General features: G+C 39.6%; 1 protein-coding gene across 1 annotated transcript in view; it reads left to right on the top strand.

Moving 5' to 3' along the window:
- Positions 1 to 13,227, top strand: part of LOC110986064 (serine/threonine-protein kinase Nek9-like) — a 140,467-nt gene that overhangs the window by 68,620 nt on the left and 58,620 nt on the right. Inside the window, exons 14-17 of the mRNA XM_022247674.2 lie at positions 1,660 to 1,782; positions 4,091 to 4,274; positions 6,044 to 6,262; positions 7,815 to 8,016. Of these exons, the coding sequence (XP_022103366.2) occupies positions 1,660 to 1,782; positions 4,091 to 4,274; positions 6,044 to 6,262; positions 7,815 to 8,016 (728 nt within the window). The remainder of the gene's footprint in view (positions 1 to 1,659; positions 1,783 to 4,090; positions 4,275 to 6,043; positions 6,263 to 7,814; positions 8,017 to 13,227) is intronic.

Raw genomic sequence — 13,227 nt, 5'->3', positions numbered from 1 at the left:
GGTGCATTTAAGAGTTCATTTTGCACTTCTGAAAAAAAAAAAAAACAATCGGAAAATCAGGCCCCAACAAAATTTCATCAGAAATTTGTAGCAGGTATATGAAATCGACATTTATGAATCAAAATATCTGAAGTTTGATTAAATTTCACCTTTTCTGAAATTGGAGGTACTACTTACTACTGTGTCTTTGCCCCAGTTGTGGCATTCTTGTTTATACTGTAATTATCTTATGTATGCAGTTGTCTCCTTATTCTCTAATTTTTGTTATTGATTCCTTACAGTTCACTGGATATTTCAGGTGATCTGGTGTTTCTGGTTGTTTTTGATTTCCTCTCTTTCCTGTGCATTAAATTCTAGATCTAGATGGAAATTTGAGAGTAAGTCTCTCTGCTACAATTAATTAGCACATTCATGAGCCAGGGGTCACTCAATTAGTAAGGACAGTGGTGCGTTGGTTTCGGTCTTTGCTAAAATAGGGAATAGGACAGTGCGTAGTTAATATTCCTTCTCTATGGCTGGTCTGGGGTATGACATTGCGATACCCTCATTTGCTGCAGTACTGTACTGTCGAGCACACGAATTCACCCTTCAAACATCGACCATTAAGATATCTGTGAACTTGCAGCGGTGGTACTGGTGTGGTATCTGGTGCATAACACTGTGCGCCCAAAGGCCCTTTGAGATCTAGTAATCTCTGGTCTAATTCCGCTCCACTACTGCCTTTGGGAGCGAAGTTGAGTCCGCCACCTGGCAGTGCTGAATTACTGATTCGTTCAAGATTCAAAATGGACAAAAAAATTAACTAGTCTACTGCCTGCAACCTACGCAAATATGTATTATTTCCCAGTCCATTTCTCCATTTGCTAAATTCTCGATCACCAGGCAGTGTGCCCTCACTCGCTCGAATCCTGCGGAAGTGGCCGACATGATCTTCCTCTTTCTTAGCACCATCACTTAAAGATGTAGTATTTTCCAACTCTGATATTAACAAGAGTTTTTCTCGGCTAAGCTTTGTTTTGATGTCATTTGTCAATCATCCCTTTATTCTTTCTACCCTGGTTATTCTTGTTTGCCCACTCCAGTGCCCACTCCACAAGGTAGAGTGAACCACAAAAGTTTTTCATACTGGTGAACAAACGTAGGGCAAAAACAATACACTGTTCAAGTCACCATTGTCAAATGCGAGGCATGCATAGCTCTGTAAATATGCAAATGCGCTACTCAATACAAAAAAGTCCCAGAGTGCACTACACAGTATTGTTGCCAGGTATTTTTATCAAGTGTATAAAGTGAAGGCCTAAAAGACAGGGCGCTCTACAACACAAGGCTTTATCTAATGATGTTAAATAGTACAAGTCTGTTCTTGAGAATTTTGAAGTCTGGAAGTGAATAAGGCATGTTACAGAAGTGGAGGGATCAGGTGACTAGAATAGTCGACTGGTCACATTACATTTACATTTTAAGGTAAAATTTCAAAATATTGCTTCTGTAATTCTTTGTTAAATGCATGTAAGATGGCCAGCAGTCAATTGTTGAAACCACATTAGTCCATAAATCATGTTTTCATAAAGTGTCTTCTTTTGTCTACTTTGAAGATAAATTTGAGGGTCATCCAGTATTTGCTTTTGCCTCTCATTTTACACATTCATTACAACCCAGTGTTGATGTGACAGCAATATCCAGTGGACCCCAGCATGTGTTTGCAGTTGGAGCTGATGGTGAAGTCTTTGCTTGGGGAGTTGGTAAAGATGGCAGACTTGGATTAGGTGATGAAGAAGACCAGTAAGTACTGATCTCCTTAGATGGTGCTCTTTTCAATCTGTTGGTCATCACTGCTGAAAGAGAATCAGACAATATGCCTTTTTCAAAAATCAATCAAGAAGTCCTTTCTTAATCGACCGATATGGCAGTGCCTCTTCTAGTGACCCTCCCGGATAGATTTGATGTGCAGTGTGTGCTTTAGACAGGTCTACAGCAAAAGAAATGTTTAAAAATGACAGGGAAATTTTAGCTGTAACTGTGAAAAAAAAAACAGTTTTTGCTCTCAGGCCCCAAGGAATAAAACATGTTTGATCACTTTGTTGACATCCCATTTTTGGATAGCTGAAAATGGAAGTTGTTTTCAGTGTACGTTCATGCTGTTATGTGAACTACTGTGCATAGTAGTTATGCATGGTCAAACCAAGCGGAACCAGAAACAGGTGAAAAATGCACACGAAAGCACATTTTAATGTAGATGGTTGGATTCCAGCAGTGGGCTGCAGGATGAAAATAACATTGTCTTGAATAACATGGTGCTCCACTTCGTTTGCAGTTTCTTAATTTCCCACTACACTTTCCACTGCAAATTTAAAAGTAACTTATTGCCAAAAATAACCAAATTAATGCACAGAGTTGTGCAAAACCCAATGTAGAACAAAGAAAATCTTCTGAAAAAGGGGCTGTGCAACCACGAATGCTGTGTGACAGAAACTAGATAGGAACTGTATTGTCGACATACTTCTCATGTCTCAGCATTATCATTTACAACCCCCACTGGTATTATGACTGTTACTATTACAGAAGATTATGTTATTTTCTAGGGTGTGTTTGGCAAAATTTAACATTTTGAATGTTTTGATATTTCATTTTTTTCTTCCAAAGTGGTTGGTGGATCAAGATAACTAATTGAAAATTGGAATTCATTTTCTTTAGAAACATAAAGAACAAATTGATCTTCTGACTTGCATTAACTACGCACCATGCCAGCATTCTGTTAGCTACTAGCACTGCATAGTACAGATTTCCGTTAAAGCACTCTGCATACCTAGATACCGAATTTAGTCTGAATGTTATCGAAGCAGTGTTAAAAATCAATGCAGTTATAACCACGTAAAACCAAAGTACACATGCGGCTGCACTGTAAAGCATAATCTGAAGTTTTAAGGCACTACCTGAGGGTCTATGGAGTCAAATAAAAAACATCATAATTAGTAATTTGTAAACTCTCCAAGCTTTCCTCCAAATGTGAAGCAAGTTGCAATGTACTTGTACCATTGTGTGGTGGAGGCAAAGCATGCATGTTTCACTGGTTCTCGCTGCAAGAAACAGCAAGAACGACGGGGAAAGCTGAGAACCAGTGACACCCCCCGCTACAGAATACATTCCTAACTTCAACAACCCCCAAACATGATATGATCAAGAACTTCAGAAATATTTCGGCAAGTTATGTATGCCACAAAAGTATATTTTCTCTTTATGCATAGGTATTTTTCAATTTTCTGTATTCTTTCTTATTTGAGGTCTCAGTGCACTTGCAGGGGTCCAGTGATCTTCTCTTGGATCGTCACTGGAGTGATGGCCAGTCCATGTCAGTCCCATGTCAGAACTATATTCCAGCTGATGCACTGCTGTGCAATACAAATAATGTCACATACATTTTTGAACATTTTATCCGAGACTTTATATATGGGACTTGAAAGCACTGTATTAAAATGCCAAAGTTAAATTGTATAATCCATGGGAGAACAGCTGGATATGTGAAAAAGGAAAAACGTCATATCAGGGAGCACTATCATAATTAGCTGGTAATGAGAATTATTACATGTGGTTACAGCACACATTAAACATGGCTGCCACGGTGGTAAAATACCAAATGAAAAATCTTTTTTGTTAAGAAAATGGGGGTAGGTGGATCAAAAACAAACAAACAAAAATTGAAAAGTCCAAACTATTTTTTTATCTTTTTTTTTCCTGCTGTTTTTGTTTGTTTTCTATTGTACAAACACAAATTATGGTCTCACTCTATGTTGAAGGATTCATCCTCATACCCAAGTACAATTTGAGTACTGGTAAGTACTTGGCCTGCACTCATTTGTCAACATAAAAAAAAAACACACACACACCTTTGTACTTGGACTTGTTCGCAAACTTGGCATGCTTTACTCGGTATTCAGTTCCTGTACTCATAAAAAATATCAAGTACTTCCCGATGATATGATAACATTTACATACACATGTATCCAATTTTGTTATATTTTCTTTTTTTTTCCTGAATGCCATTTGGACTTTATATATTTCTTTCCTGGCTTCTTTTTTTTTAATATTGCAGCTGTGAACCAAAAGAACTAAATATGGGGCAGGTTTATGTACGCGATGTGAAATGTGGTGTTGATGGTACTATGTTACTGACAGACATGGGCTGTTTATTGGCATGTGGCAGTAATGAGGACAACAAGCTGGCACTCAACAATAGACAAGGTTTTCTAATGGCAATGAAGAACATCTTTACAAAGGTAAGATATTTGTATCAATTGCCTTAAATATTTCACTGTATAGTGGCAGTTAGTGACAGAGGTATTTTTTTTTTTGTTTCACATGGGTCTTGGTGCTGGTGTTAGGTGTTAGTGTTGGTTTTGGACAAGCTGCAAATCAAATTTAACTCTTCGTAATATTGTACCATTTTCTGTCTATCCATATGGGCAACCCTTTGGGTCACCCTCCATCCATTTAAGGTTTTGCTTGTGGTTAGCATGGGTAATAATTTTGGTTCTTGTCAGCTCATTGGCTCAAAGTTGAAGCGTACTCAGCATATTACATTTATGGAGAATTTTTCCACCAAAATTGTGGACATTTTTAAATGTATTGCACTTTTCCACATATACATAAATTTAAATACATGTTTGCTGTTAAAATGTGCACATTGATCATGTTTTCCAATTCCACTTTTAAGCAACCACTCACTCCCTGCCCAACCCCAGGGTGGGATTTGCTTGCAACCCACAGAAATTGCCCCAGTCATGTAAAATCTGCAGTGGTGTGTCTCAGGATCTCAATAGGGCACCCTGCATTTGAATTTATAATTTGACACTGAGTTTAGCTTTGGGGAACTGCACATTTTTCCAAATATTATTTCCATACATTTTCTAGTCCTTTTTTGTGTCTCCAATGTCCTACATGCACAGTTGGGGCAAAAAGTTTTCCTCAATTTGTCGCTGCTTGAAATAGTTTTGCCAACTGTTTCTTCATGAGGTAAGACAAATTGTATCTCCAGTTAATGTTCATAGTGAGTACTTCAATTGAAAATACTCTCAGACACTTATTATGGTTCAAAATATTAATATTTCTGAAAATCATTTTGTGAAAATTGAAATTTACCCCCTTCTTGTCGTTAAAAAACACTTCAGAAAGTGGTCCACTGCAACTATGAGTGTGACAAAAAATACAGAAAGTGGCAATAAATATCAGGGTTGGAGTATATAAATTTAGATCTTTTTGTAAACAAAAATATGAATCATATATATGTCTGGATTTTTTTTGTTTGCCGTGTACACCATGTACATTAGTAGAGACCCATTTTGTCTCTCCTCGTGAATAGAAACGTTGGTGGGAATGAGTGAAGTTGTGAAATTTGAGGAAAACTTGTTTTGTTCTACCAGGTGTATGTAAACCTTTTACCCTAACTGTATGTTCAAAGGGCACACACAGGGGGAAACAGCAGAGGCCATACCAGTATAGGTATGTGTGACCCATTGGTATGATCAAAATGTGAGTTTTACAGGGGACGTCAGCAGAAGACATTTCTGTGACGTAATACTGACAGTTTAATTTTTCTATGACACATTTGGCTCTGTTGAACCTCTGTTGCAGACGGTGAAATTAATTAAATGTTGGACACATGACATTTATGACAGTTTATCAGCTGTCTACTGTCTATTTATTCTTGTTAAATTGACAAGAGTCTCTGTATGTTTTACCCCAAACAAGTCCAATGCAAACAAAACTTTGAATTAGCCAGTAACAATCACAAAAATAGGTCAGTGTATTTGTAACACAAGAGAGAAAATTATGAAGGTTCGTGTGTCTGTGTTTGAATGCAATGATTTACATCTAGCAGTAAGCCATGATTGATTAACTGTTCTAGTTTGGTTTGTTTGAAATTAAAATTGGAAAAGGATGCTTAACTAACAACAAAGTTTTGCAACATTCCACTGTTAATTTTTTTTTGTTGTTGGTGCATTTCATGTTCGTGATTTGCAAAGAAAACTGTTAATTATTTGTACAGACTGAAGTTGAGGGCAGAAAAGTTCCTACCAAAATCAAACCCCTAGCATCCTTCAGAGTTGTAGACATGGTTTTGGGTCCTCATCATAGTGCTGTTCTCGTAGAACCTGGAGTTTTGTATACATTCGGTAGAAATACTGATGGACAACTTGGCTTTGGTCATACAAAACCACGAGAAGCACCTATGCAAGTAAGAGAGATGTCCGAAAAACTAATATCGGTAAGTTGACGAACAGTGAAAGTGATTTGTGCCATTTATCATGACACTGTATTTTAGACAAAACTGTTTTAATAAGTTTGGATTTGCTCCTTTAGAAAACTTTCTTTTTCTCTTTTATCCATCTACAAAAGCGAGTAATATGTGACCCTCTCTGCAAAAAAAGGTATTAAGTCACGTAATGCCAAAACATGTAATGGCCTGTTCTATTGGAGAGGGCCAAATGTTTTTGCCTTTTATTGCTTCTATAATGTTTATATGTTTAGAAGTTATGACTAAGATGAATAAAGATGAAATATTGATCATTCAGTAGGAAATCCCATATAGCATTGTGTTTCCAAGCGCTACACTTCATGAGCTTTTTCTTGGAACATGCTTTCATTGATTAAAAAAATGTGGATACAAATATCTATATATCTCTAGAATGCAGTGCACTACAGGGGTCATTCATATATCAAATTGTAGCTTTTGATGTACAGAATCCAGCCAATACAAAAATTATAACCTGAATCTGGCGACTTATTACCCTTTTTTCTAGAGCCGGTCACTTGTGAATGCCAAATATCATTCTCTGAATCTGTTTATTACATAAATTGACAAAGAATGTGCACTCTGTTTCAAACCTGGTCATCACCCGTTCCTTCCACTGATACACTTATATGCCACTGATATATGTATAAACCGACTTTTACCTTTGGTTTGGAGCTCTAATTGTGGCATATTAGGGCTAAAATGAGGGTATAAAATGTTGGCGTACCAAGTAGCAAAATTAGAGCTTTATGATGGCTGTGAGAACAAGTTGAGTGAGCTGATCAGCTTGAGTGGTGCAGGAAAAGACAGTTATATGGCATAAGTATATTATTTTTGTTTTAAATTATGGTCTTGTTAACAGATTGTTTCACCTTATTAATGACAAAAAGCATTATTAATCAAGTCATGTTTATTGTGTTCATATCTAGTTACATCCTAGGCTATGTCATATTTTTGCAGTGATCATTGGCTATGTATATAGAATACATGTGCTTATTTTCTTGTGACTTGTGTTCATAGAATAGAGACATTGGAAATTGTAGGCACTTCATACTTTAGCTGTGCTCATTATCAGGGTAGCCAGGATTCACAACACGGTGTGCCAAGAAACATTTGCCACAAAGCGTAAGCTTAATGTGTGGTTGCCTTTTTTATGGAACAGTGTAATATCCATTGCTTCTATTGTTGAAACATAACAATCCAAAAATTGACCCAATGCAATGTAAAGGTGCTTTTTTTGTAACTAAACCGTAATGTGCCATAAAAAAGTTACTTTCATTTTTCTTGTAAATGAGACTTGTTTTAGTTAAGTTGATCGCAATTTTATCTTTGACATCGGTAGTGAAAGCAGTAATATTTTAGTCCCAGACAAAATGATATTTGGATGGAGAGTATGAATGGAAAATAGTGATTATTTATTTAATTACATTTCTGTTCAGAAATCAGTGACTTGCAAACTGAAATACCATTAATTTTACGTATTGGATGACTAGAATGTATTACTTTTATTTTGTTTGTTTCCTAGACTGTTTCATGCGGAGATGCGTATACAGTAGCTGGAACATCAGACAATGCCCTTTACATGTGGGGAAGAGGGTGTCGAGCAACACCACAATCAAATGAAGAGACAGACAAGGAATTTAAAGCCTCTGACAAGGATCATTGTTCAGTGTCAAGTCTTGTACTGCCCAGTGATAAGTCAATTGAGGAATCTTCAGTAAATTATCGTAAGTATTTATTGTATGTATTTATAACCACCCATGTGTTGTTACATTTGAAGTACCCATGTTACCTTTGCAGTTCTGGGCTTGTATTTACAAAACAACTTAAGTCATAACAATTTAAGCACCCAACTTGAATACACGGCTGAGACAACTTTTGGAATTTAAGTGGCATTCATGAAACGTTTGCATTAAGTACTCCACTTATTTTCTTAACATAAATCTAAGTGTGGTCGAACGTGCCTTAAGTAAGTGGAGCTCTTAGGTGTCATGGCGGCTCTTACTGGTGCTGCTTGTTTCAGACAAATTAATGAATGAGCGCCACGAAGGGAGAGAGTTTTTCGTGTTAGAGCAAACCCTTTGGATGACTTTACTGACGGTGAACTACCCACAAGGTAGAGACAGAATATTATTCATAACTGATCTTATTAGCGATGAAATTACCTCAGTGACCAAGCAAAGCTACACAATCTCACCAGAGTTGAAGGTTCTAACAGCGTTCCAGTTTTATGTTTGTGAAACATTTGGAGAGCTGTCGGAGATACTGTAAATATTTCACAAAGTTCTGTCTCTAGAAATGTATTTTAAGTTTCAACAAGTCTCGCTAGAAGGGTAAGGCAGTTCATCAAGTGGCGTACAGCTGATATTATTCCAGACATTCAAAGGGGATTCTTCAGAATTGAACAGGAAGAACAGTTTGTAAATCGCAAAAACTATCACTCGATAAACGTCCAAATTTGTAGCTGATGACAAATGCAACTTCACAGCAGTTAATGCAAAGTGGCCTGGCAGTACTCATGATTCCCGAGTGCTCAGAGAAAGCCTCGTTGGTGAACAGTTTGAAAATGGACAAGAAGGAGAAATGTACCTGATGGGTGATACGGGATACCAGTCCAAACGATGGCTCCTTACCCCATTCCTCCATCAAATTGAGCTGAAGCAAGATACAATACTGCAAACAGGTAAATTATTTTGCCTTGAATTTCCATACCAAAAGAACTCTCCAAATTTCTTCCTCTTCTTGCAAATTCACAATAGCAACTTATTTAAAGTTGTGGGGATTTATTATCTTCATTTCAGATCAACTCATAGTATTGTTGAGAGAATGATTGGGTAGTGGAAAAGAAGATTTCATTGCCTTCAGGGTGAAATCCGGCTGTCCCCAAGTCGAGTGTGCAGGTCGGTAGTTGCTTGTGCAGTGCTGCATAGCATTGCAAAAATGCGTGGACTCCCTGAGCCAGAAGATGAAGAGCCACCACAATATCCACAGCCGGATCAACCACCCCAGCAGCAAACTCCAAATATTGTTCGACAACACAATGGGCAAACTTACTTCCAGTGGGTTTACAAGACAAGTGTGGAGCCGGATTGTGTGCATGTGCACGTATGAATGATGTCCATGTGTACATGTACATGTGTACGGCATGCAGTGCATAAAAATTGTAATACATTTCTGTGCATAATTAAAACAATTTTGACAAGGTCATTGCATAACTAGGTTTTCAATACAGTGGTTGACAGTGCAGGGATGTTGGAAACATTATTTAAATAAATTTTAGTCTTTCAAGATTTTATTTCTCGTTGCAACTACAGTCAAAAATGCTTAATACGAGCTCGCAGTGACTCTCCGAAAGAGACCTTGTCTTACGGTAAACCTCATGTTATAAGTGTTGACATTTACCCCATTCATAGAGTGCAAGCCTGGCGTCATGCACCAGCAAGCATTGTTACACACTATGGCAATGTACTGTAGGCCAACATGTACTGTGAGGTACAGTATACACAGAGGATTAGTATTCAACGTACATGTTCCAGCCTTTAACTTGTTAATAAATTTTAAATCATATTAATAAATATGATTTGAATGAATAAAACAATTTCAAATATGCATATTTGTGTGACGCAACAGCAGAGAACAGTGGTTGTAAGTGGCCGGCCGCCACACACACGACGTGGCCTGGCGAAGCACTCCTTGGAAACTGGTACCCGACGTTGCACATAAGTAAAGTAAAGGTTTAATTTTAAAGTAAAGGTTTAATTAACTTGAGAACTAGTTCATATAAGGACTGGATGTAAGAAGGTATTGAAATACGGGAATATCTGTTGGTTTATAAAATTGTATTTTATAAAATGTTCTTTTAATTCTTTTAATTTATGGAACAGTAACTTTCATTTTCAATGTCATGAATCATCGTGCGAAAGGGTTGTGCTAGTTCATTTTGAAAGGGGAATGTGGGGCATCGGTTAATTGAAGGAAGGGAACTTTAGAAGGGTGTACAATATATTTCTAAAACCCATTTGAATTTCCTTTCCATTGACTGTGCAGGGTCTTAAGTGAGACTAATATTGGAAGATGTGATTTGTGATATTATCTGGGACGGGAACATGTTTTTATTTTTGTTAATTAGTTTAAAATAAGAATGTTATTAAAGGAAGGAAGAAACTTAAAAGAAATTTTAGTGGTTTTTGTTTGGTACTACTAGACAGGCAAGCATCATTATCTCTTTTTTGAAAATGTGGTGGCTCTGATAAGAGCTGTTTGGTTTATTTGTTGACTAGAGTCCAGGCTTCAGAAGAAATCGGTGCTCCTTTTCTGCGCAAGTTGCTTGTGCTGCTGTTCAGTCAAAAACTCCACCAAGTCAGTAGCGGCACTGCAGATATCGTCGTTCGTGGCTGGATGAGTTCATAGGAATTCTTGGAACTGGGATATTAGTGTGGCCCATTCCTGAACAGGGCGCTCACTTGGGGCCGATCCGCTACCGTGATTCTCCTCTTCCTCCTATTCCTCTCCTTCCTCTTGCTGCCCCTCTTTCTAACCTTTCAGGTCCCTGACGATTTCTTCTTCATTCGCCTTGTCTGTGCACTGCAGAACAGCATCAACCTCTGCATACTGATGAAACATAACTGGCAAGACAATGTGCTGTGCCAAATGGGCCCAGATATTATTGGGCTGGGCTTGGTCTTGAGACTGGACTTGTGCTGAGTCTTGGGCTTGGTCTTGAGCCTGGACTTGGGCTGGGTCGTGGACTTGGGCTGGGTCTTGGACTTGGCCTTGGTCTCGAGGTGGACTTGGGCTGGGCCTTGGACTTGGTCTTGAAGCTCGGCTTGGGTTTGTTCTTAGACTTGGTCTTGAGGCTGGGTTTGTGTTTGTTCTTGGGCTTGATGTTGAGGCTTGAAATCCTGCCTTGTTGAAGCAGTTGGCAATGCATTCTTCCTTGACTTTTTGCCAAGCCAGGTCAACCATGTCAATGGCATCCTTGGCGTTCACCTCTGCAGGAGTCACCCCCGTGTTGTAGCGTTCTAGAAGTCGCTGGATGAGTGCCCGTCTGTAGTGAACCTTCATGTCCAGAAACTGGATGGTAACGGAGCACAGGTTGGGAACAGGGGGATGAGCCATACAATTGTCCACGAAAAGTAAGACCTTTTGCTGTTGTTGGGTGAATTCCTTGTCCAGGCGATGGACCCATTGGATGAAGAAGTCACTCACCATCCAGGCCATGCGGTTTGCACAGTACGTTACCAGAAGATATGTTGAAACACTGGGGCTTGAGGAATTGTCCGATGACTAGGGGCTTCAGCTTTTCTGTGCCGTCCATGTTGGCGCACAGTAGAACGGTGATTGACTCCTTGCTTTGCTTGGTGCCATGGCACTGCTGTCCTTTAAATGCCATCGTCTTGTCTGGTGGTAGCCAGTAAAAGAGCCCAGTCTCATCTGCAATGAAAATGTTGTGTGGCTCGAAGTTACAGATGATGCCTGGGAGAGTGTCTTGAAGCCAGTCTGTAACCATGACTTGGTCTACGCTCTTACTCTCGCTGCAGATCTGCTTGAAGGTGACGTTATATCACTCCTTAAATCGACCAATCCATCTAGTGTTGGCAGAGAAGTTGTCACAACCCATCATATTTGCCAGTTGCTCTGCCTTTTCTGGGAGAAGGGGGTCATTGACAGGTAGGCTTTTTGCACTGTTTCCCCAAAAACAGCGGAGGACAGCCTCTTCCATGTCTTTGTGGGCTGCAGTGCGGCATCTCTTTCATGAGGGCTGAAACTTGGAAGTTGCAAACTTTTGTAAGATGTCTGCCTTGTTCCTGAGGATGGTCAAAAGTGTACTTTACACTAGCTCATACTGGCATCCAACGTCCGCCCTTTTGCAGCCAGCTTCAACAGCCTTGATGATTTCAATCTTTGTCCCCAAAAACAGCCCCTTGAGCTTGATCTTCATGGAAGCCACAGCTCATTTTCTTGAAGGCAGGTTATTTCAACGGATTTTCTTGAAGGCAAATATGATGATTGTCATCTCGGTATGTACGATAGACGTATGAGTCCATTTGTGGAAATTGCACCTGCTTATATTCCCTCCAAAGAAGCTACAGTGAACTCGGCAGGATCTACGTGCATTTGCTTTCCTCGGGGCCTATTGTCAGGGCTGCGCTACATGCAACTCACGTCACGAGATAGCAATCCACCCTTGCATCGACCGCAAGCTCCTATCAGGAACTGTACCGCACCACCAATTAGCCCCTCAACCTACCAAGCCCCTCAACGACACACGCACCACTCGGGACTTAGGCACAGTCACACTAGGCTAGGGGACGTTAACCCTTGCACAGGATTTTCTACCCTTACCTCAGGATCAGCCCTTGATCAGGACGACTAAACCTTGACTGTACGCGCCTTTTATAGTCTTCGCGCTGCTGCGACCACCCCCGCGCACGCCCTCACGTGACCAGGCAGTGACTTCTGCTGCCCTATTGCACAACGCACAAGGCGGAGCCCATGCGCCGCGCTTGCTTAACACACAGCTATGTGCACCAAACATCTGCCTCTGTTACTGGGCAGAGCGCCATCTGTAACTTTGCACTGCTCCTAGTGACTAGCCCCCTCTGTCACGTCACACTAACTAACTAAGAGCTAGCTATCAAGAATTGTTTTTAACTGGATTAATTTTTATCCTTTGTGCCAAAATTTTTGTATGTTGGGCTTATAGTAAGCTTGTTTACCATTCGGCTGGTGTTGCCACTACAGACTGGTTCTCTGACGTCAAAGTAGGTTGAGCATCCACATCTATCTGCTAAAAACTACCTATGCCAACAAAGGGTGGAGAAGTCTTTCCAAGAATTGACATCAATCTCTGGTTTAGTGGAGCCATATCAGGTGGTGCTGGACCCCCACTCGGAGAATTTAACATAGGGAGAAAATCACACTTAAACCCCAACGCA

The sequence above is a fragment of the Acanthaster planci genome, linkage group LG08 (assembly GCF_054643075.1).
Source record: "Acanthaster planci isolate LZ-2023a linkage group LG08, COTS_SCS, whole genome shotgun sequence".
Taxonomy (NCBI): Eukaryota; Metazoa; Echinodermata; class Asteroidea; order Valvatida; family Acanthasteridae; genus Acanthaster; species Acanthaster planci.
Note: the sequence above shows the minus strand (reverse complement) of the source record. Positions and strands in the feature narration are given on the sequence as shown.